The sequence below is a fragment of the Anomalospiza imberbis genome, chromosome 17, assembly GCF_031753505.1.
Source record: "Anomalospiza imberbis isolate Cuckoo-Finch-1a 21T00152 chromosome 17, ASM3175350v1, whole genome shotgun sequence".
In the NCBI taxonomy this organism is placed as follows: Eukaryota; Metazoa; Chordata; class Aves; order Passeriformes; family Viduidae; genus Anomalospiza; species Anomalospiza imberbis.
This window is the reverse complement of record NC_089697.1, coordinates 14,791,492-14,817,084: the sequence shown is the minus strand read 5'-3', so window position 1 is coordinate 14,817,084 and position 25,593 is coordinate 14,791,492. Positions and strand designations below refer to the sequence as shown.

Below are 25,593 nucleotides of genomic sequence, written 5' to 3'. Positions count from 1 at the left end.
GGGCACTGAGAGCCTTACTTAAAAGCATGGCATTTTTTCTCGTAAATGGGAGGGAAAAAAGATCCTTGATGGTAGGAATGAATGTTGTGGTCAGGATTACATGCTCTGTGTCCGGTAAAGATGGGACTGTTGATGTGTGTATGCAAAATCTAAAGCATGTATGATATTAATAAAACATACCTCTTAAATCAGAACCAACAAGAATGTGGTAATATATCTTAAAATTAAGCAAAGTAGGATCAATTGTAATGTTACTTTCCTGTCTTAGAGGCTCATTGTTATAATGGTTTATCTCAGTATCTTATGTACTACATCCCAGTTTGTCTCTGGCCTGTAGTACATAACTCCCTGATGACAGTGTTTTACTGAAACACGTTGTGTAATTATGCTAGCATCAATCTGAACACCATGAGCAAAGTTAGTGTTGGTCGGTCAAGGTTTTATTCAGTCAAGTATTAAAAATCTCTCAGGATAGGGATTCCTTAGGCTATCTGAAAGTGGTTCCGGTGTTCAATCACTATTTATAAACTGGAATTTAATTTGTTTCAGGTAATAAAGCTTGCCTATTGCCCTTTTCTTGTAGGCCTTGAAGGAGACTCTGACGCTTCAATCTCTAATGCCTCTCTGGGTGGTACTACTCTGTTTTATGTACCATTGAGCAAAGATACCAACCTTTGGGCTTTTTCCTTTTTATTACTCCACCTTGCTTAATTTTAAAATAATTGAGCCCGTAAATACAAGATTTTATTTGACCAGAGACATGCACAATACCACTACGGCTTTGTTTTGAGCAGTAAATTGTAGCAGATGCTCTGTGATAACCTGACTGTATTGTGGAAAGATTAATTAACCTGATTTGGGAGGGATTCTGTTCTGTCCCTGTTTTGCAATTTCACTGAAGGTACTGTATCTATTAAGCTCTGTTCACTATGAATGAAATATGGTATGGAATATGAAAAAGAAATATAGGGAAGGGGATCCTAATTAATGGAATGCTCAAATTTGTTGGTATAACATAGGTAGACAATGGATTTTACTTCAAATCTTGAATGGTACGCTTTTTTGTTGAACTCAATACCTCTTGCAGCCAAATGAAGTGTACCTGCATATACTCAAACTTAATCAGATTTTAGTTACAGCATTGAGCTTAAGACATTTCCATATTTCAAGGACAAATAGGGTTTAGAAATGGCACCTTTGTATTAAGTAGCTGTACTTATTCCTTTCAATTAAATTAATCATAAATAAGCACTGATGCTATGCATGGAAAATGTGAACTATTTTGATTTCTTTTCTTCAGTAGCTTATTTTGCTTTTAGTAGTTTCTGATCCTGTACTCTCAAATCTGAGGGTCTAGTTTTGCCGAAAACTCATTAACAGGCCTTTAATCATTATTAGATCAGCAACTACCAAGATCTAATCTTAAAAACAAAGAGGCTGTGTGTTTTTCAATAAATTTAAAAAATAATCTATTTTAGTAGCACGACAGAAAAAGATACAAAGTAGGATTCTCAAAAGCTTTCTTAAGATACCAGGCATTTAACTCCTCTTAAAGCCAGTTTGTGTGAGTCTGAGTAGACTCACACAATATGAAACCCTGTAACGGATAGATGCCTTCCCCCCTACCCTCTCCCCACAGCACTCAAACACTTTTTCAGAATATGAATCTACATTTTTAAAAGTGTAATGTTTCTGGTGTAAAATAATATATTTGCTGACATTCTTTCTGTGACTTAGTTCTTGTACAAACACATGAATTAATGTTCATAGGTACTGCATCTGCTGACTAGCAAAATGTACCAAAGGCAAGGCGATGTGATTTCTGGAGTATATTTCTTTCATGCTCATGGGCCCATCCTTACTGATGGGTGTAAATATATTTGTTGTGATCTGTCATAATCAAGACAGTATGTATCACTGTTGTTTACTCTCCATTGGAAAAAGCCTGCGTGTTCTGATTTGAATATCACTGGAACTCTCTAAGTACCCATGCTGGGCAAAGGCCAAGTTAAGATACAGGTCGTCAACAGACTTCAGATGTTGATTTATGAGACAATTAACTAGTCTTGTGTGGTAAATTGGAAGTGATTGCTGTGTTACTGCTCATGAGACTTTGTGGGGGACCGGTCTCCACCAGTTCACAGAAAAGACTACTAATAGCTGTATTTGTCTGTTGTATCATCTGTGCAGTGCACTGTTTCAGGAATCTGCTTAAATTAAAAATGTGCAACAAGGATTAAAGAAGTCTTGAGAGGTGGAGCTGGCAATACCATTTGAAGTTTTTTGAATCACCTCACATCCTTAGCATTTTCAGCATAAGTTTCTGTATGTCTTCAAAAAGCTTGTGGAAAAATAGTATAATGTGCCATAAGGAAATTTCTACTGTTTTGCCAGCAAGGTAGTCATTGAGCAAGGCGCCACCTTGGTTGCTAAACTGAGTGTGCCTTCTACATGGGTTACTTGCTGGAGGGGCAGAAAGTGGGCTTTTAGCACTGTTGGCTGAGACCTCCAGCTGCTGTTTCAAATGAAATCTTGAATTAGGAGGGAGGTGAGGGTGGCCTTTGCTAAGCCCTTGATCCTGCTGCTGCCTCATGCTTTGTGCTTGCTGTGTATGGGTGCGACAGTATAACCTAGAAAAATGTCCCTGTTTGCTAGCTACTGTGCTGCCAGGCACTTTAACTGCTTTGTAGCTGGCAGGTTTATAGAGAAGTTGCTCTTGGTCTTGGTAATATAGTGATAAAAGCATGTTCTCTTCTGTCAGCATGGAGAAGCTGTGCAGCAACAAAGCTAACTTGGTTAGATAAAATACTTGAGGATCTTGGCCACTGGTTTAAAACAAAACTGAGCCTGTTAGAGTACTTTAAATAAGGCACTTACCAGCTATGCAGATATCTTTGTTGGAGCAGCAAGATAAAGTTCAGTTTGTTTAGACATTCTACCAGTTTCTCTTCCAAAGCTTTAATTTTTTGGACTGAATAAAAGGTTACACTTTGTTCAACAGAAGTCTCTGTTCATTTTTCAAATGTCGGAACCAAAAAGTAGTTCTGAGGCGTATGTCAGAGACAGGCATTAAAGAATTAGAACAGGCTGCTGTGATGGAAAATGCTAGGCATCCTTAACCACAGATGTAGTTGTGCCTGCACAGGCACTGATATGCTGTAGTTTATTTTTCTATTTTAGGTAAAGATGCCCACCCAAAACTAGCAAGGTTCCTTTCTTGTTATTGTACCAATATGTCAAATCTAACTTTCATTCAGTAGATCATCCTATTTTCAGCCTGATATGAAACATCTGTTGCAATGCTGGGTGTATCAAGGCTGTTTTATTAAAGATGAAGTACATTAAGTTGAGGGCGAGTGTGTCTATGTCTGTGTGTCCCCAGATGTCCTTGTGGAAATGTCTGTTGATGTATGGTTTTAAATGTTTTTCAGCAATAGATTCCTTCCACCCTGCTGCCAAAGTGATTCTCCAAATTGTAGAAAAAGCAAAAATCATACTATTTCTGTTTGATAGGGTCTTATTTTCATGACCTGTTAGTTTTAACAGGGAAGGGCAAACTACAGCTCATTTGCCTTGTGCATAATCCAAAAGTGGCACGTTTTAAAATTAACTTATTTTAAAATATCTTTACAGGGCTTAAAACATTTTGATGCATTACAGGTGAACACAGTTTACTTCTAATTGTTTTTGTAAGCTAGGTACAGTCCTCAGAAACTGGAAAAATGCTGTAGACTTCTGTAAAGGGCTTGCATGCTTTCCCAATATGTGTTTTTCCTAAATGACTTCAGAATAGGACAATGTGGGTTGGGTGGAGCTGCACAGTCTCAGTAGGACTGAGACATGCTGTTAATTCAAGGGCAGTCTCTTACTAGTTTCATGAACTGCGTGATAAAACATACATAGTAAAAAAAAAGAAAAAAGAAAAAGAAAAGATACATTTTTGAGGAAATTGCATAGAGTTTAGTAAAGGGTTCTCAGAATTAGTAATTTTTTGCAGGTTCGCCAGTGCATCATTGTGAATCTTCTTTACCTGAAACAGTAAGTATACAGACTCAGACTTTAGTTATTAGGTTACTTATGTAGTGATGTAGTAAAAAATTCCAAATTTTACTCAGCTTTTGTATTTATTATATTTTTGGAGACAGTGCTAGCAGTTGCCAGTATTGTCTTCCCATCCCCCAGCTTTTGAGTCTGGTTTGCTTGCAGCTGCAGTAGTAGGCATCCTTCTTTCAGGAAGTGACCTTGGCTTGTATTAATCAAATTCAGAAAACACAGAAAAGCTTCTTGGTAACATGCTGACTTGATACAAAATTTTATAGTATCCATTTTTCTTGTAAAATGAGGCCATCTTACAAAAAGGGCATTAATTTATGATAACTTACTGTAAAAGAATTTCTCTAAAATTACATGGTATTTGGAGAAGGCAAAACAACAAAACCAAACTGTACTTTTTACTGAGAGAAATGTATTGAGAGCTTTTTATAAAAGTAACTAAGTCTTAAATTTGTATTGGCAAAACTGTGTCCTGATCTAGCTAATCTGTGAAAATACAGCATTATTTGATAGCATTTTCTGTGGTGTCTTGCCACACCTAGCTACACTAGGAAAGCTTGGTAGTAGAGCATGAACTCAATCAGCTAAGATCTTATGATGTCTTCACCTTTCTGACTTTGTGTTTTAAATACTTCCTGTGTCTTTTGTTCGCATCTCTCAAGGCATTAAACTCAACCTCATAGTAGCTGGATTAAGCTGCTGCTGTGCCTATTTGCATAGATTAAGAAAGGAATCTACCTGTGTGGTTCGAGAAATCACTGTTTGACCTTGCCCACCAGCTGGAAATTGGTATTCTTTGGCTGTTCTGGGGTGGTTGACTATACCTGAAGCAGGTTTTAAGAGGTTTTGCATGATTATCTTACTGCCTAAAAGTATTTTGCAAATTGAATCGCAGAAGTATGATTTGCAAAATTATGATTTACATAAGTTTGATTGGAAATGTTTTCAGCTGGCTGGCATAGCTATTTTGTAAGAGTCTTTATCCATTTTCTGGATCTGTATAGAGGTCTGAGACCAGAGTATCTTTCACCATTACAAAGTGCACTGAAAGCCTTTAACATTCTGGGTAAGATAATTTACTGATTTTGAAACTGTGTGTTGATGGAAAATTAGTAATAGCTGCCAACTGACTAGTGTTTTTTTCCGCCTTAGCTTGTCATGTGCATTATCTTCATTATCTTGAACAATCTACCTTGGCTTCAGGGTTTGGAAAACTGAGTTGTATTTTCACAAGCATCCTTACCATAAACCTTTTCTGTATGTCAATGGCATATTTACTCATTTTACCTCTACACAGTATATTCAGATTCTTGTCAACCTTTCTGCACTGTGTTGGAGATCAGACTATACCAAAATACATGCCTCCAAATGTTTCCCAATTTGACTGCCTCCTGCTTTGGAATGGTTAGTTCCATGTGTTTTACTCTGCAAATGTATGCGATGACTTACCATTCTACTTGGTATCAAATCAGATCTGCTAAAATCCCTAAGTAAGCCTAGCCATTTCTGCTGTGTTGAATCACACTCTGAGGTTACGATGCTAAAGAATTTCCCTGAACTACATGCTTTACATACTTCCCTTCATCCTGTCTTGTATTGTAGTGTCTGTTGCTGCACTGAACTGAACATCTTCACAGAAGCTTTAGTCCTCTTTCCTTGCAAGACCAATAAATGGGTGATAAATCTGTTGCTCTCCTTGCTTAAGTGTAGCTGGACATTGATTTTTTTCAAGGTCAAATGCCAAAACACAATCATAGATCTTGCCATTCAGATTTGCTGTCATCGACATTTTCACCAATCTCCCAGAGAAAAACATGGTGGCAGCACAGATTTTGGGGTACCCCTCCATGGACTGATTCACCTGGGTCTGTAGTTCCTGGGGTGAAAACTGCTTTGTTAGTGATGGTACAGTGGAACAAGGAGCCTGTTCTGTTTGTGCTCTAGTTCTGTAATAACATTAGTGAAGATGCATCTTTCTTTTTCAGTGCTAAATCAAGACAATCTATAACAAATCTCATGTCCAGAGCATCTTTTACTTTTTTGTAAATTTTTTTGTTTTCCTTTGCTTTTGTTTATTTTCCCTTGCAGATTTTGAAGACCTGAGGATTTCTGTAGGCAAGAGCCATGGCTTCAATGTCAATCCTTCATGGAGTAGATGATGTCCTGTAGAAGCACGCTATTGTTACTGGTACTGTGAAGACTGGGCAGCAGTACTTCTTGGGCTGCCCAGCCTTATGCCACAGTACCGTGGATTGCTCGTTTGATGTGAAGCAAAGTAAATTACTGCAGCTCTGGACTGCGCATTCAGAATACTTTCTGACAGTTTTGTGTTGATGCTCTCCCTGCCCTTTCTCAAGGTCGTTCCTGTTTGCCAGGACAAACAGGCGGCTAGTAGCTGTAACACCTCCAGAGTTAAGTGATGCTTTGATAATGCCTACTATCAGTTCTAGCCCTTTGCTTACTGCCATGGTTTTCAGCTAAAGCGGGGGAAAGGGGCCCTACTTCTGCAGGTCTCAATTTCTGACTCGCTGTCATACTTCTTCCGACGACTCCCCTTTCCTTTTATTTCCATGCTGAAAGCAATTCTCAGTCCGGAGGACGCTGCTGGGCGTTCGAAGGGAGGGGAAGGGGGGGAGAGGCCCTTCTCCCTTACTGTCCGCTGCCTGGCGGGGGCGGGCCGGGCCGCAAGGAGTTAAGGGCCGCTGCCGCCCGCGGTTCTGTCTGGACCCGCCTCACGCTCATTGGTTGCAAAAAGGTGAAATTGAAACCACGGTAAACTTTTGACCCTGTAGCAGTTCTTGTGGAACGCCTTCCCCTTGCCAAGAGCAGAGGGCTTCTTCCCCCCTCCACCCCGCCCGCACCGCTCCCCTCCTTTTCCTGTGTTTTTCTCTCTGTGATCATGCTGTGCTGCGTGCAGCCTCCCCGAGGGGAGGGGGAGGACGAGAACAAGCGAGTAGTTTGTGTGCCGCTAACGGCGAAGCTGGAATTTGCCTTAAAGGCTAGTACCGGCTATCTTCTGAAAGTCCCATTGCTACGCAAGTAGATTTTTTTTTTTTTCCCAGTTTCCAACATGTTTCTGTATGGTTGAAGAAAAAACAACCTGCAAATTGATGCTGACGATCGGGGCTAATTAGAAAGTGGGGAAGGGAGGCTGAGTCAACCCAGCACGCTGGTTTCAGCGAGCTTAATAAACGTGTTTTTTCAAAGATTGAAGTGGTATCTCCTTATTGAAATCCTGCGTTGGAATGTCTCAGTATTACAACTTAGTTCATACGTCTCTAAATAGAATACATATTTACCTGACTCGTTTTCTATTCTGCACCTTCCTTAAACAAGAAAACCAAGAAAACCTCCAACACCTCAGTCTGAGAGATAAGTAGTGTCAGCTGAACATCACTGCCAAATTGCAAAGTGTTGGAGGCCCAGAGTAGGCAATGTTAGGAATTTTTATTTAGGGTGTGACTCCAGCAAATTCTGGTCCTAATTAGCATGTGTGTCATTTTTATACTCTGCAGATTTTATCACAAACCCGAAATATATGTGGCCGAGAAAATTCACCTTTCCCTTTGTAGCTTTGCCAAATCAGACAAATTATAGCAGCATTACATTTTTGATGAAGTATGCAAATGACACTTAGCTATTTCACATTTCTTTCCCCTTAAATGTGTGTCTTTTCACTGACAAAAGAATCGCTGACTTGATTACTGCATCAGTTTCCATTTCCTCCCTCACTAGCTCATAGGCACAGGTATTGGGCCGCCTGTTCTTGCTGGAACATTAAATTTACTGAATGTTAAGTGCCACTTAATCAAGGAGCCACTCAGCACCTTAACTAGAGGTAACATTCAAAACTCTTTCTCAACAAAGAAACCCGATGCCTGGCTACTTCAGTCTGTTGTTTCCACATCTCTCCTGTCTTGTTCATGCAAATAGTTTCATCGGGTTTATATATAGCGTGTTCATTTTCCTAATTAGAGATTAGGCTGGGGAGGGACCCACAACTGCTGTGATTTGGACTCTTTAAAAATTCAGCTCTGTATGGTTAAGTGGTTAAGTGCTTTTGATAATCAATATAACCTATCAGGTAATTAATCAAAGCATTAAATGAACTATAAATAGTAAAGAGACAATATTCCTGAACAGATACAAGAAAGCAAAAGAGAATTGGCTGAAGTGGTCCATAACTGTTGCATTTTCGTTTGTGGTATGTAGTTGTCCATACAATTGTCTGCTGAAGACTTAGACAAGAGAAGGAGTCAACTCTACAGTTTGTGGTATCAAAAATTCCTCATGATATATCATGGCACAGTGCCCATTTTTCACCCTCTCCAATCAGATGAAAATCAGCTGGAAAGTCATGGTTTCCTTCAAGATAAGTAAATGAAAAGCACGGTCCAATGATGCTTGCAGTACCAATGCTCTGGTCCTTAAAGTAGGCAGTTTTTGTTTCCTAGGTACAAATAGGGAATGCCCAGAGAAATCAAATATAAATAAATTCAAATATAAATAAATTCAGAGCAAAAATTATATGCTAGCAAAACCATTATGTCTTCCGTCTTGTTGGCTCCACACTGTAGTAGTCTTTTGGTGATGATGCTGTGAAAATACAGGACAAGTATTTTTCATTTTGGATATTACTACTAAAATATATTTCCATTTCTAACACTATACCAGACAACTGCAGACATTCTTTAATAAACGTCAGAGCTGTGATGTGATAGAGAATTGGAAAATAGGTGATGCTTATCTAATTTTTTTTCTCGTGCTAAGTTTTCTCTGTCCTAGAGGAGAAGGCGGCTCTGCATATTGAGCATGGACAATGGCAAAAACTTTATTTTATCTAAGGAAGGAATTTCTAATGCCTTATGGGGAAAAAATGATATTGCTTTTTATTCATTGTGTATTCAATCATAAATAGAGGGAGCAAAACAGTTATCCTGGCTAATCCTGGAGAATGGAGGAGGAAGGGGAATTGCAAGCTTAGTGGTCACAGCCTACTGTTTAATTGTCCTCAGTGTTGTTCTTAAGAAACTGTAATTTCTGACTGCAGGAATTTTGAATTAATACATTTAAATAGCGTATATTCAATATACTGATAACTTTAATTACGCTTCTTTTTTACATTTTTCAGCTTCTTGTATAGAATATTCATTAGGTGATTTGTTATTTCAAAAGCTGTCATTCCCCCTTTTCGCCCCACTCTTCTGTTAAAGTACCAAATGCAGTTCTGTCTCTTTGTTTTTCACACTGATTCTCTATCACGTATGTAACGCTGTACTCCAGAGTCCTGTGTCAACATTGCTTGCAGAGGACATTGATTTGAACTGAGGATTTAAATCAGAGGAGTCTTATTTTGAAATAGCATAAAGTTGAAAATGAAAAAAAAAAATTAGGCCAGTATGAAGCTTGGTATAAGAGGCAGAGAGAATGTTTGTAGTGAGAATAAATGCTTGAGATTTTCAGAAGCTGAATAACAGAGCATGACACACAGGAACAGACTGGAGTCTTGTGGTTTTAAGAGGGGGGTGCAGTGGGGGTTCCTGTTAAGGAAAAGCAAAAACCATTTAAAACTGATGAAAAAAATTTCACTTACATGTTTGGCATGCTCATAGTATCAGACAAGTTATTAGAGTACTAAAATGCATTTTATATTTTTTAATTGGAGAATACTTAGAGTTTATATATTTATAAGAGCATTCTGTGGTATTTACTAGTTTCCTACTGATTTCTAGAATTTCGAGATTCAACCTCTTTTCAGTACTGAGTAAAATGGGGCTCTGATACAAAAGGGAATGGTGATTTCTATTGTTTTGTGGCAAACCAGTAATTATAATTAACGCATTAGTGCCATTTGTTTAAATGAAGTTTATTTGAAGGAAATACCCCTTCTCTTTTGCTTTCTTGTTGTTTTATGGGTACATAATAGAAATGTAAAATCTGTCTCTTCAGGTATACATGTCTCCTCATTTCTGATCTTTCTAGAAGCAAGGCATTCTAAGTTGCATTTTTCTTTGTTGCTTGTTATTACAGTATGTCACAGCAAGATGAATACTGTTTAATGGCCCTGTTTTAGCTAGCGTACTACTCAAGGTGTCTTCACAGTGTCCTTCAGTTAGTGGTTTCATGATGTTTGAGGGTAGCTTTTGAGACACCTGGAAGGCTGCTAGTCATTCATCGGCTCAGAAAGTTAGGAAAATGTTTACTTGCTTGGCTGTAAAAGCAAAATTAGTCTTTGTTTTGTGGAAATCTAATTCAGTGTGTTGTTGAAGTTTAGTCATTAAAAAACCCAGTCTTTCTTAAAGGTGCTTTCATTCCTTATTTTATCCTATACACTAGCAGACCTAAGACAGTTTTTTAGTTATGTGTTAGGATTACTGCTGAGAAATGGAAGAACTGCCCTGCTTGTACTGTGTGCTATTGATCCTTAACCATTGCAGTTTGCAGAACGATACTTTAACACACCAGTTTCATTTTGCTTAAAATGCTTTGCTGTGATGTGTCATATCTTTGTAGCTAATAGTGAGCAATTTGTCAGTGAGTAGATGGTCGTGCAGTTGCAGCAGGGCTTACTTGGATAACCCTTTCAAGTGCTCAAAGATAGTAAGAAATCCCCACTTAGCATTCCTAGTTCTGCAAAGATCCTTGAATTTTAAAGAACATGTAGAACTAGGAAAAATACGTAAAACAATAAAAATAACTGGTGTTTAGTGCAGAAGTGCTGAATTTGAGACTCTTTAGTAATCTAAGGCACTGTTACTATTCCTAGGTAGTGGCATTTAACTCTACCATGACTGATGAACTTTACCTCTCATCCAGACTAAACTTCACTTCGGTTTTAAATGCAACAGATTTTGCTTTAGAATTAATGAAGGCATCTAGCAATCTTCCTAAAAGTTGTGAGAATAGAAGGAAACTTAAAATATCAAGGAAAAATCTAAGAATTTCTCTATGAAGGATGTCTCCTGTAATGCTTTAAAACTTAGGACTAGCTTGAATGACCCCTTTTCCATTTCACTGGATATCTTCCCTGGTCAGTAGTGGGTATACTGGGGTCCTTAATTTAACATTTTTTCTCATTCTTAGTACCCCTCCTTCCATTTTATATTATTGTCACACTAATACGGGAAATACTGACTAACCTGTTTCTTTGAGACACCTGTTTTGAAAGGTAGGTATGAGGATTATAGCATTAAGAAGTATATGATGTTAGATACATGTTTTGAAACAAAACATAAAAATATTACTCTTCAGACATATACTTCTTCTTGGTGGCATTAATAGGCAACTTATTATACATTGCAGCTTTTCCATTAGATTTTCTGCCTTTCCCATCACCAATTTTGGCTTAAGAGCAGATGTAATGAATATTGTAAATTAAATGTGCAAGAGGGCTTTTTCATACTTTCTTGTGCCGTAAAAGGTCAGACGAGTTGTAATCACTTTCGCAGTTAGAGGATGTTATTTTGAAGTTTACATTGCTGCAAAGAATGCAGTCTTTGTAGTAAGTCTAGCAGTTAAGTTACTACTACTTTCAGCAATTACTGTTTTATTTTTTGCAACACTGGTGTTCAATGTGGTTGATAAAAAAATCATATAGGTTTATTATCCTAACTGTAAATAGGTAGTATTGTGGTAAAAATGTGTCCTTTTTAAAATTAAAAAATGTGAACATTGTAGGTTATTACAGAAAACATCAAGTAGGCTGGAATAATGTTTTTAATTTGTAATTGCTTGAATTCAGACACCGCATTGAACATGGATCGTAGAAACAGAACATTCTTGAAAGTTGTCTGTGAGCAGACAGATATTTTATCTGGTTTTGCTGGCTCAGTGCCCAGTGTACACCTATGTTTCTAAGCAGCTTGGGAAATACTTCTAAATAAAATTTAGATATTCAGATAGGAAAAAACACATTTACTGTCTCTTTCTACTTGAGGTTAATTCAAATTTGGGTAAAAGGTTTTTTTTTTTCGCTGCTGAGGGTAAGTTTTTGAAAGAAATACTGCTTTCAGGCTTAGTATTTCCACTGGAACTAGTGATAGAATTCTCACTGAATTAACAGAAACAGTCTGTACCCAATGCTAAGTGCTTTTGAAAATTTCAGCAGAACTATATTAACTTTCACTTTATCAATGTACTTATTTCTTAAACGCAGAGAGGGAGAGTCATTGACATCACATGCATATTGCATCATTTTTCAACATACTGAGCTTTTACCCTGTTCAGGAAAACTAGTCAATGCTTCTAATAAAAATTCACAAAATACTGTCATAATACTTTGTGGAAGAAAAGGTCTTCTTGTTAAAATGGTAATCACAATGATCTTTTTAAAGTACACTTCCCTGTTTGGCTTGGTAACAGTAGCATAGTAATAATTTTTCACTTACATAATTGTAAATGATATGTGGTATCAAATGGAGGAGCTGGGGAATGAACAGTTCTGAAGTGGGCTATGCTGTAGGTAGAGTTGATTGTTGTATTTATATCATGTTATTAAAAAAATAAGCTTTCTTAATGAAAAGTACTGCCATTCTGATCCTTCCCTGCTCTTTTATTGTACAGCTAGTGTTCTGAGACTTTGTTCGGTTTCTTGGTCTAATTCTGCGAGAAACAATTAGAATTTTATAAGAAATAATTACTACCGCAGAAAACGTTCAAGTAAATTTGGACTGGAAAAGTACAGAATTAAAAGTGGATATAAGAACAACATTTTTTTCTTTCAGGTTGCATTTGACTTGGTTTGAAGTTGACTATGTCCATTCTGGTAGAAAGTGTATATTAGAGGATTATATGAAAGATTTTTAGAAACGCTTCAATTAATTTCAGTATCATGATGTTTGTGTAACAATATCCTACTTTGGAAGTTAAAATTTGAAAACAGTAAACTTTTGACCTTGGGTAGATGTTGCCTTGTATAATGCATTATATTCAGCCAGTAAAGTAAAAATTGCATTTTACTGGGCTCTAGTTTGTGGAAAATACAGTGTGTATTGGTTGGCAATGCCTGACAGCTGATATTTATCAAGGCTAATATGAAGTTTACTCATTCTTACATTTTTAGGCAGCTTTCAAAGCTCTGCATCTATACAAATGTTCACATGAACTTTACTCAGTCTTGCATTTTTAAGCAGCTTTCAGAGCTTAACATGTGTACGCATGTTCAGCATGTCTTGTAGCTTTGAACATTTTGTTCTAGAGGTGTTAACTCTTACTAAGATGAGAATACATCCATAATGATTTTCATTTATCAAATTGTCACAATATAAGCATTTTATAAACTAACACTATAATGTAAAAACGTAAGGGTAATGAAGAAGTTATTATTTTCATGTTTTTCAGATTTTCTGTCAGTCCACATAGCTTGCTGGTCTGGTTTATACTTACAGTTTCCTGTTACTTCAGTAACTCGCTGTTGAGGTGTACAGATTACAAATGTTGGCTGCCACGTAACTCAAGACTGAAGGGGGCTTAAAACTAGAATGGATGAATATGATTGTGATCATCATATTTTTAACTACTGATCAATGGTGAAAGATACATTTTTTCCTCCTTAGTAATATGCTTAATAAAAACATCATACTAACATTTACTAGCATTCACACGAAAGCTTTCAACCTTGAAGACACTTCATATGACATAAGAAATAATTTTATTTTTCCTTTATTTGTATTAGGAAATAATTTTCTTTCTTCTTTAAATAATATCCAAATTGCCAAAGACAAAAGATAAATTAGCGTCTGAAGCCAGTCTGGAATTCAGAGTTTGCTGGACCACTTTGTTAAAAATTCAAGGTTTAAGATGGGATTTCTTTGCTCCCGTTAGGAACCAGCAAAGTTTTAAACCTTAGTTAATCTCGAACACTCCTAAGAGGCAGCATGGATTCAGTGCATTTTCTGTGTCGTTTTGGATTGACAAAGGTGAAGGCCAACATGAAGAAATTTTCAGAGCTACAGCTTTATTCTCTCTGAGTGGCCAGTTTATGCCTTTGTCCACTGTCTGCCTTGCTGGCTTCCTGTTTCTGATGTGCTACTTAAGCATCTTTTTATAATCAGCTGTAGTTCAGTGCAAGGCACAGTCTTCTCTTTTTTTAGCCCTGTACTTCCTGTTTTAATTCATTTTCAGTTCTTCCCATGTAAACAAGCTTTCCACTTCTTAAATGCTAATCTTTTCCCTGTGGCATCCCCTTTAACTTTCTCATAGAGCAGTGTAGGTATTTTTTGACGCTTTTGTTCTCTGCTCCAAAAGCTATGTAGGTGTAACAGCTATTATTCAGGATTCTCATGAGAGGCAGCATCATTTCTCTTGCGCTCTCTCTCTTTCTCTCTCTCTTTCTGTTGTTATTACGATACAGTCATAAGAGGGCCAGTGTAATCACTTTTCTGTCTTGAGGGCTGGGGATGTGTGGTGATGTCCTCACATATGTCTAGAGATGTGTAGATTAATATTCCACACTGCGTCTAGTTGTTTTGTTAAATACAACTAACCTCATAGGACAATTTTACCATCTTTCACAATTTCTTTGATTTGTGTGCGCAAGTAGTAACTGATTAATTTGCTGCCTTCCATTTCCTTTTTCTTTCCCCGTTAAAACTGTTTGATGAAATACCTGGTTTTAATAGTTTGAACTGGAGCTACAAATTATGTGATGTAATGAAGAAATAAATACCACGTTGTAATGTGCTAGAAGTGTTGGAATATATGTCTCATGCAGTGTATGTCTGTTTAATGAGGGAAAGTCTATTCATGTTTTCTTTTCCTGTTTCTGTGTCCGAGTTTGTTTCAGGACTGCTGCCTGATTCATCTAAAAATTGAATTCAGCAGAGAGATCCAACAAGAAACAGACTAATTTAGTAATGCCACATGAGGCTTCCTAACTGCATTTTACAAAATCATTCACATCTTCGTGTTACAAACAAAAAAGGCTTGTGAGCCTTCCTCCCCCACACCCTCCAGTATAGCGGTATAAGGCTTCTATTGTCTCTGTTCATATTGAGATGTCACAGATGTATACACTTTTCTGGGTTCTTTTGTCACATGAAACTCTAATGACCATTTCTCCTTTGATTCCTTCCTCGGGCAAATTGGCATAGGCTATACAAAATGAAATTTAGGTCACAAATTATTTTTACATTATTCTACTTGAGTGAATGGAAGATTTAGCTGCTGGTATTTGTATATACTGGAAATCTATGGCAAAATATGGCAGAAGATGGTTGACTTAAAAATATCACCAAAGGAGTGTGCAGTTTTAGTGTGAAATGTAAGTGTGCAGTTGAGTTTTAAAAGCTGTATTTGTGCTATCCTGAAGAATAAAGGCAGGTGTGTTCACCTGCACTGCTAAAACAGCTAGGAGTATTAGGAATAACTAATTTTAAATAAATACTTTTAACTTTATGTATTTTAATTTCAATTTCACCGGGGCCCTGCTTTTCTCTGTCATATGTTTTGTTTGCTGTTAATTTTGTTGCTCTGACTGGCAAACCGGGATGCATAGGAAACAAATTCACAAGTAATGACATTCCAAAAATAGATCACATGCACTATTTATCAGAGGAACAGGATATTAACTCCAAGCATCTTCCACTTCTGACCATCTCTTAACTAAAAGTATCCTGTCATATTAATACATGCAAAGTGAAAAAGGTTCAGCTTAATTGTCATGTCTGAGAAATAGCCCAGGAGTGCATGGTGTGTACTAAACATAAGCACTGCAGGGTAAATGAAAACTGGCAAGGTCTGAAAAATCAGTCTCCCTAAGACAGAATGCATAATACAAAATGAATGTGCATGAAATTAAGAATATTTAACATGTTGCAACAAGGTGTGTTTCAGTGGCATTAAAGATGGCACTTTTTTTTTTTTTTAACTGAAAGTTCTGATCCAATGAAGTCTCTGAATCACTTATTACCTAGTAAATCAGCTTTTTGTCTGTGGGAGGAATGTGGGAGGGAGAAAGAGTAGAGAATGATCAAATGCCTGTGTTTTGGAATAGTATTTTATTAGTTACTGTTGTGATTGGGGAAGTGCTGGATAAGCACAGTGGTGTATCAACACAACTAATATAATTTCCTCTTTGCTTTGTAATATAAGTATAGGTGCTTTCATCTTAAAAGGTAATGAAAGACTTTTTAGTATAAACTAGTTACATGAAAACCTCTTTATTTACTCAGTGTACAGAAGTGTCTGTTTCAGTGGTTTGTTACATTGCACTTTCAGATTCACAAAGCTGTAGTAAAGGTTCAGTGGCATTTTTTATCTGCTGCATTTGCTCCTTTCTCAGAGGTTTAAAAGTATGTTGGTCTTGTGCGCTCTAATTTAAAGTGTATTGTATTTGGGTTCGTTTTTAAAAAGGCACAGTAATTATCTCTGAAACATTTAAGGAAGATTGCAAGTGCTACCCTTTTTATGTCTTATTTTAAAAAGTAACCATTGTTTTTACCATATCTGGCACATTATACATAGGTATATTTTTAACCTGAACACAGTCTAGTGTGTTCTGTCTTTAGGTGTCTGTCATATTGCTCTTGTCAGTGCTGCAGGTAACAATGACTAGTCACTTAGCCGTCTCATCCAGACTATAATGTAATGATCTTTCTTTATGTGTTTTAAAAATTTGATCAAAAAACCTACCATATGGAAACTTAGATTTGGTAGCCAGGCTGTGTTGGATGTTAAGTTTCTGCATGGTGTGAATTGGTTATCTCTGTAGCTCATCCTGAGAGTGGGTAAATCAGTCAAAGGTCAGTATGTTCAGCTCATTGAGATCAAAACATGCTCAATGATGTTTTTGTTTGAACAGTCTTGGGTTTTGGTTGAGCAGGCTTTAGACAGGAAATTGTGTGCTCATGTGTTGAAAGTTGTACTGATGTGAGATCTGATGGGGAAGCTGACTGTGCGGCCCCAAATGCCAAGTACTTAGTGCATGGCTGTGCTTTGATATAAGCACCCTAATAACATAAACTAATTCATGTGAAGTGGAACAGACCACAGTGTTAAAATAAAATATTTTTTAAATTTAAGATGTTAAGCAGTTTGCTAATGCCTTTATATTTAGAAGAGCATGTCGTTTTAGTGTAGGGACAACAGAGTTGAGTGGTCAACTGTTCAACGTATCGCAGAGATGACAGTTACTTGAAGTTACATATTATATATTATTTTTGTTTTCCAGGATATGACTTAAAATGAATTCAGATTCTGAAGGTCCTCTGAAAAATATTCAATGCTTGAATGTTTGCTAAGGACTAGTAAGTGACTGATCTCATATTTGGAACATATATAACTGAACATTTTTAAAGCTACAGTTTAGTATATGAGAAGCATGTACTTAAAAAAAAGAAAAGGATGGGAGGGAAGAAAGAAGAAAAAACCCAACTCAAACCAAAAATCTTACTACACCACTTCCAGAAAGTGAAATTGCTGCTTATATTCTTGTGGATTCCTGTCTATGTAAGTGGAAACATCAGTTATTTCTGTGGTCAGTCTTGGAGCAAAAGAATCTCTGCATAGTATCAAGAATATTTTGAATCAGAAGTTTCAATACTTTTGATACTTTTTCATGTGTATTTGAGGGAGATCCAATGTTGAAATAACAAATTTCCACTAAGTATACAGAGTTGCAGAATGGAATATCCTGTACTTTTATTTTTTATTATCAAAATTATAATTTTGCAGTCTGCATCCTGCAAAAATATCTGACTTATATCTTGTTTTTTAGGAGGGAGGATTCTATTTTATATTCTAACTTATAAAATTCCAAGGCATGCTCATGATTCATTGAAATGAACTTGTTTGGTTTAATTCTTTGTAACTGGCTTATTTTGAGTAATGCGAATTTCTGCTTAGTCAGTTTCTCAAACAAGAAATCAGCTCAGAGAGGAGAGCTTCCAAGGATGCAAAATAGCACAAGTACACATACTTCATATAGGAAAAACTTGGTGGTTTCATGGGACCAACAAAGTATTTAAAATGTTTTCATGCAAAAAACATGATTTATGAAAATAATTTGGATATGTTTTAAATTAGTATTGTATAGTTGTGCGTTTTGGACGGTATTCAACTGTTTCAGCGAAACAGATACAAAAGCTAAATCTGAAGTGTGTAATTTTTTGTATTTTTGGGCCCCTGCTGGGACAAAACCTTCTCACTCGCCATGTCCTGTTTGCTGAGTAGGTCTTTCATCTACCAGCTACTGAGAGCAGGGGCACAAGGAAATCACACTTGAGCTGGACAAGGAAACGAGTACATTGAAAGACAAGGTAGCAGAGAGCAATCTAAGGGTATTAAGTTAGTAGTTTTCCAGATTCTGTGGGGATGAGTTGAGTAAGATGAGGGAAGAAATAGTTGTATCAAACTGAAAACTTTCTGCTTACTGTGCTTAGTAATTTCAACGTCATTTTGGCTTGAATGCTCTGTAGGAAATGGCCTAAAGAACTTGCCTCATTGCAAACATACTGTATTGTTGGCATGTGCATAATTTTCTTGTTATTCCAGGGCAGAATTTTAGAAGACAATGGATTTTACCCTGTCAAAATACTGAAACCATGGCAGGTTGGACACTGCTACTCATAAACGCTCATGATTTTTTTAAAATATATGGTTTTGTTTGGAAGGCCGTACATATGCTGTTGCAATAGATGGATTAGTAATTACTGAAACTTAATTTATCTGCCATGTGCAAAACCCAGTACCTTTTTAACAACTCATTTATGCTTTTCACTGAGAAGTGAATAGACTTTACATACGAAAAACACACGGTACATTGCAAAGGGTGTAGGCATGAGCACCTTAACAATGAGGACTGGTGTTTTTTCACCAGAGTTGCTGCTGAGCAAGAAGATCTTTGTTATTTTCTGTTTTCTTGAATTGAGAAAAATGTTGGGAAATTCAGGATTATACATGCAAAGATGTTGCAAATAATCTTGAAAATTTGGAACTTTTTCTCCAAATATTGCTGCTTTTGGTTCCACTCCACTGGTGGGATTAGGAGCATCAAGATATAGTGGTTTATTATTGCTACAATCAATGAAATTAAACAGTACCTTGATTTGAAGACTTTGTTTTGGGTAATTTATACTGATCTAAAATTAAATAGAATTTCTTGCATTTGTCCAGTTTTATGTTGTAACCGAGCTATTCAGTCAAATTAAGCTAGCTTTTAGATTTATTTTAATCATGCAAATAACAGAAAGAATTTGACTCTTAAGTATTTTCTTTTAAAAATGCTTCATTTAGGTAGATAATATTGTGTGGTATCACTAGCAGAGAAGCCTTTCTAGCCCTCATTAGTGGTTCATAAGCCAGAAATAATGTTGTTGCTTCTTAGCTCAGAAAGTAAGTTTGCAAAGATGCCTGTGTTAATTTTTTTTTCTTTTAGTAGTAAAAATGCATAAAAGTTTCAACTTTTGAAAACTGTGTTTCAGAGCGGTCTTTTGAAATAATTAACTTCAGGAAAACTCCCAAAACCCCCAAAAGAGCCTTCCTTTTGGAAAAACTTTTTGTGCCATTAGAAATTGCAGGTTCATCTTCAATGAAGAAATATAACACCTGGTACTTCTAAAACTGGGGATTTCTTTCATTATTAACTCACTGTGGAGTTAATAATGAAAGAAATTGCTTCTTTTGCAAATACTTCCTTGTAGCTGGGAAATTAGTTTGACTGTTAACAATTTGTACTGTAAATCCATCTGTATTGGGAAGCAGCTTCTGTACTTTCCTTAGCTGAACAGTAACAGAGTTGTTCTAGACATGACCTGCCTGCGCAGCTTGTAATGATATTCTTAGTGAAAGGAAAATGCATGTGCAGCAACTCTGGAGCTTCAGGCCTGAATAAACTTGGGTGTAAGAGTAGGGAAACAGCCTGTGCAAATTACTGACTTTTTCTTCCTTGTCCAAGCTCCAATATTTATCATGTTTCTGAGACAAAATGTAGTAATTTTTGGGTTTCTATTTAATTACATTGTTAGTTATCTCTCAGTACAAGTAGATGTTAAACTAGAAATGACTAGAATAATTTAAAACAATCATGTAACCTTCAAAATTACCTTATAGTGAAATGTCTATCCTAGCTCAAATTTTCAGCTGCTTAATGTATTTCGAATGCTTTCTTCTCTTAAACAGAATTTACTCTTGGCTTCAGATATGCTTGCTTTGTCCACATCCTTCTTGAGTTAGCCTTAAGACTTACATTTTAAGCTCTTCCTTTCTTTTTCCACGTTAGCTCTTAAACCATCAGCTCTAACTATACTCAGCCTGTAAATGTAGTTACAGCAAGGGAAGCAGCAGTCCTGGAAGTGTGTGCAGGTATCACCTACAGCATGACTGAAGATGCAGCCTTAGCTGTGAGGTCTGTAGACATAAGACCTTGAGTCATATGTAATGCTGAGTATCAGCTTCAGATAATCAACTGCTTTTTGCATGATCATAAGCCGTTTCTATAATCTCTTTTTTCCAGCTGCTTACATGTTCAGATGATTAGTTTGTCATTCAGCTGAATGACGCTAATTGAAGGAAATACGATCTCTGCAGTTGTCCAGATCTGTACTGGCATCTAGTGGCCTAACAGTGTATTTTTCTGGAACCTTATGTAAAGTAGGCCGCTATGGATGTATTTGGGATTTTTTTGCCCTGGAGGAATATATGAATGGATAAAGGTCTTCAGACTTGCTCTTCCATCTCTCTGCTGGGTTTGTCTTATTCATCCTGGTTTTTTTAATCAAATATTTATATGTAAGACCGAGTTCTTATCTGTACAGTTCATGCCCACAGTACAGAGTTAGGCATCTTTTGTAATTGTTTATTTCAAATGGAAAATTATGTTTGATTGTTGGGTTTGATTCTGTTGTAATTTTAAAAACATGTTATCCTTCCTTTTGTAATGTATATAGATTGGCATGAGGATTGGTTATGATAGGATTTTATGTTAAGCATTGTAACATTTTATTAGCTGCAAAGAGAAGTTGTACTTTAAAAAGGTGCCATTTTATTTCTGGGCTTTTTACACATGCTAGAGTAATACAGTCCTTTGTCCTGTCTAGCTTTCAAAATTTTGTACTGCTGTAGGAAGAATGTTCTTTTAAATTCTCCCTGTGTAGAATTAAAAACCACCATGCTGTTTCATGCATGTTCTTGTGTGTCTTTGTCCTTTCAGTTTAGACTTTAGAAAAAACTACAGCAGATTCCCACCCCTCCCAAGAAGCCAATAAGCAAAAATTCAGTCAGTCAAGGTTAGTAATCTCACAAGTAATACACACACTTTTTTTATTCCCCCCCTTATATATCTTGTCCTGGAAGCAGTTAGTTGATTGGGTTTCCTTTCTGAAGGGTTGGCTGTCTTTGCTACAAGTATACACTGCTGACTTGTGTTTAACTAACTTCTTGTTCAACAGGATGCTCATATTCTGTTCTGCAGAGCTTCTTGAGCCAGTTGGCCACCAGCCTCTGATACCTTAACATAAACTTCATTTAGTTCTATCAGTTCCTTGTCCTTGTGATATGTTAACGCTGACTCCTAGGAATTTGGTTATCCTAGGCCAGTTTCTTTTAACAATTGTCATAATGACAGTTTTTGCTTGTGAAGACAAAGAACTTTTTCTGTGAAAGATTTCTTAGTGCTTGTGTTATCTTATGCAAAAAGGTTCTCCCTAACTGACAAGTTTAATTCTATAACTAAATATTTAGCACCATTTATTGCCACTGCTGTACAGGGTAAAGAACTGCAATCTGAACTAGAATGAAGTAAATTAAATTTACACTTAATTTGGAAATTTCTGTAAAAAGGATCAAATAGTGCTAAATTTCTAACTGCCTAGATCTGCTTTGTCTCACTGTAGTGAAAAAGACCAGAACCAATTTTTTAGATTGTTTTATAGTTCTAGTTGTGTTCTAAAATACTCCAACTAGATACATAGCATAGATCCATTAAGTTTTTTTCCTCCCTCAGCATGTTGTTGATCCTGGCATAGCAGGACCTGACCCAGCTTTCTTCTCGTGTCTGTGCTCCTTTTTTCTCTTGGGAGTGAGGGGAGATGAGTGTCATGTGTATCTAATCTGCCAGGTTTGTTTAATGTAACGAAACTTCAACAAAATCACCTGGTATTTTATCGGGCTATAGCCCAGTCTTTGCTGCGGAAGCAATAGAAATGAAAGACGGCTGAAGTCTTTGCTTGCCTTGGCCTCAAAGTTTTAGAAAACTGTATGGATTTTAGAAGATTTAGCAAGAGATGTGAAAACTATAGTAACCTGTAAAGATGGTAATAGTAATCTCTTGGCTTTATGCAGAAATGAGTATGAAACTCCTGTAAGCTTCCTGATATACTCCTAAGGATGAAAATTATTTATTTCTGCAACTGTGTTTTGGTATAACATTAATTTGTAGCTTTCTTTTCAGGTTATCTAAATATATGTTTAAATACTGAGAATGGGTTTTTTTTCTTGTTTGGTTTTTTGTTTTTTTTTTTTTTTTTTTTTTGACAAATTGGAGCTATACAGTGGTCCCAGATTAATGGTGCAAATTTTAAATATCTCTGAAAAAAATTTATTGCATTTTTAACCTTTACCTTTGCTTAGAGTGATAGAAAGCTTTAATAACCTGTGTTTTGGCTAAGTACAGGATAGATTTTAAAGAAAGGTAAACAAACATTTTTTAGTAGCAAAAAGATTTATGGATTTGCATTAAGAAAATTCTCTTGTAAATCTGATAAAAATAAATTACTTATCTGGATAAGTTCTCTGTATTTTGAGTTAGTATTTTGAGCATTTTATTCACAATTATTATGTCTTTGCTTTTAGCTGCTGATGCAAGGTCAAGATGAGCGGATTAGGAGAAAACTCCTTAGATAGTTTGACTAATGAGTCAAGGAAGCGCAAGCCATTGCCCTGTGATACACCAGGTGCAAGGTACGTTTATATAGAACTTTACTGGTTTTTAAAGAGTTTTTAAAAATACTTTACAAATTTGCATTGCAATTTAGAGTAAGTTCTAACTAAGGAATTTGTTTAGTTGAAAAACTTTCTAGGCCAGCTTCTGTTGTGAAGATAGGTAACTTTACTATTAGGTGCAGCTGATGAACTGTGCTTTATAATTAGACTCCTGTGGAAATTTTATTACAGTGGACATATCATAGAATGGATTGAGTTGGAATGGACCTTAAAGATCATCTAGTTCCAGTTCCCCTGTCATGGGCAGGGATACCTTCCATTAGATAAGGAATCCTTTTCGAAGTTGTGATTGCAAGGCAAAAGAAGAAAAACCTGTTGCTTCACAGGAATTTTAAAGGCATCATCTCATAACTGGTAATTGATTTGACAGGCCTCGTTTCAGGCGGTTACATTTATCAATACTGCAAGAGGTTGAGCTTTTTGCTGGTTTGTTTGTACTTCTGTTTCTTTCAAGTTCATCTTAAATTTTGGCAATCTGTGTTATCTTCCTGCCCCTCACCCAACTCTGTCAGATACTGTTGTCTGAGGGACTCAGTTTTCTGTTCCCCACAGGCTTCATTGCTCTCCACCATGTGAATTCTCTTTTATCCTTTCATGTTTCTTCTTCCCATAGAGTATTGGATTAAATTTGTTGTCGGGCATTGTGTGTACTAATATTTGTTGTCCCTTTTATATATACATCCCCAGTGCCCCATGCCAATTGCCTTTGTCATTATAACAGATCATGTATGAGAGCCTTAAATGCTTGCGCTGTATGCCAGTGTCTTTTTATAAGTATCCTCCATTCCATTTTCTGTTTCCCTTTGTACAGTGTCTCGCATACAGGAGTTCTTTTTCAGATTGTTACCCTTCATTAGCTTTCTTTATCTTTCAAGCTCCTGCTTTGTCATGTGTTTCTTTTCTCCAGTGTTGGTCCATGCATACTTTCCTAACTCCTTCACTTGGTTTCTTCTCAAAGAATGATTATTCTCTTTCATTTACATTGATGTGTCCATTCTTACCCCTGCCCCGAGTCCTTCTTTTCCTATTCTTGCCATACTGTGTATGATATTTCTCCCTGTTGATTTAGGCTGTAGACAGTCTCTTTACTCAGCACATTAACCTGGGTAGGAAAAGGAATTTGGGAGAGACATTTTAACCTGCAACATTAGATTGTCTAGGATTCTGCTTTTCTTGCATGTTGAGATGGCATTTAGGTTCTGATGCCTAGAAATTTATGAGGTATCCCCTTCTATAATCATCTCTGTACAATCAAACTGAAGGGAATTAATACCATGCTAAAATTCAGTTTAGTGTGTCTAGTAAATTTTAAGCCAAGTGTAAAGCAACTTCTAAGATTAAAATATACTTTCTGTATGAGTGCTACAATTTTATAACAAAAGCAGCTGCTCTTTTCATTAAATCTGGCAGTAGAGTAATAGAGTAAAAGCAGGAGGATTTTTTTTATTAATATCTTTCTTCTATTCTCTTGATATCAATTTGTACTTAAAATTCTTAAAAAAGATGCAAACCAAACAGAAACACAAACCCCAAACCAAACAGCAGCATAACAAAACACACACATTTGCCCTTCAGATTCATGTTTACTGGAAGAATAACTACTGCGTAGGTATAATGGGTGGGTGTTAAGTGAAGTACATTATTGTTCACAGAGTGAGCACAGGTTTTGTACGGGATGGTATATAAGTATGCAAAACAATGTTTTTGATTCCTAGTCTGGTCTGTGGTGGTGAGAAGCGTCGACGTGAGCAGGAAAGCAAATACATTGAAGAACTGGCTGAGCTGATATCTGCTAATCTCAGTGACATTGACAATTTCAATGTCAAACCAGACAAATGTGCTATTTTAAAAGAAACTGTGAGACAGATTCGACAAATAAAAGAGCAAGGTACAGTTCCCTGCTAAATCAAAATTAATAGTTAATTTAATTGTGATTCTTTTGTTGTAGCAATAGTTACTTGGGAAATTGAGTAGTGGTTTTCACAATAGCATGTAACTGAGCAGGTCTTTGGACTTTGACTTGATTAAAACCTTAAATATGCCTGAAGTAATTTTCTGTTTAAAAGTTAACAAGTATTTATCATATTTTTTTAGCGGGAATCAGGATTTTAAAACCTTGTATGGCCTTTCTTACCAGTTTTGTACCACAGACAAGTTAAAAAAAAAGGATATGGTACTCTGCCATCTGCTTGTACACTGTAACAAATACTCACCAGTATGAAGAATATATACTGTTGCCTTTCATTTCAAGGAAACATAGCCTTTTCTTATGGACAAGCCTCGAATCAGAGATAGTGATTTTTATGGATTTTTTAAAATTGCTTTTTTAGTGTGATTGAATGTACTCAGAATACAGCCAACTTAACAAAGGAGAAAGAAGCAATGCATCATATCTTGGTAAATTCTGCCAGCTAGGATAAACCTAAGTGATAAAATACTTTTTTTAAACTGCCAAGTGTATGCAAAACCCATGTTTTGAAATACAGAGTGAGGGGTATATATAATTTATTTTTTTAAACATCACTCCACCCCCATCCACCTCCCAGTGAATAGCCTCCCAAGCTCACTTGTGTCATTTGGGCAGTAAAGCGTTAGAAAACCGGA

The 25,593-nt window shown here is 36.5% G+C and overlaps 1 protein-coding gene across 1 annotated transcript in view; it reads left to right on the top strand.

Moving 5' to 3' along the window:
• Positions 1-25,593, top strand: part of NCOA3 (nuclear receptor coactivator 3) — a 56,297-nt gene that overhangs the window by 9,742 nt on the left and 20,962 nt on the right. Inside the window, exons 2-3 of the mRNA XM_068208130.1 lie at positions 22,840-22,947; positions 24,705-24,877. Of these exons, the coding sequence (XP_068064231.1) occupies positions 22,859-22,947; positions 24,705-24,877 (262 nt within the window). The 5' untranslated portion in view covers positions 22,840-22,858. The remainder of the gene's footprint in view (positions 1-22,839; positions 22,948-24,704; positions 24,878-25,593) is intronic.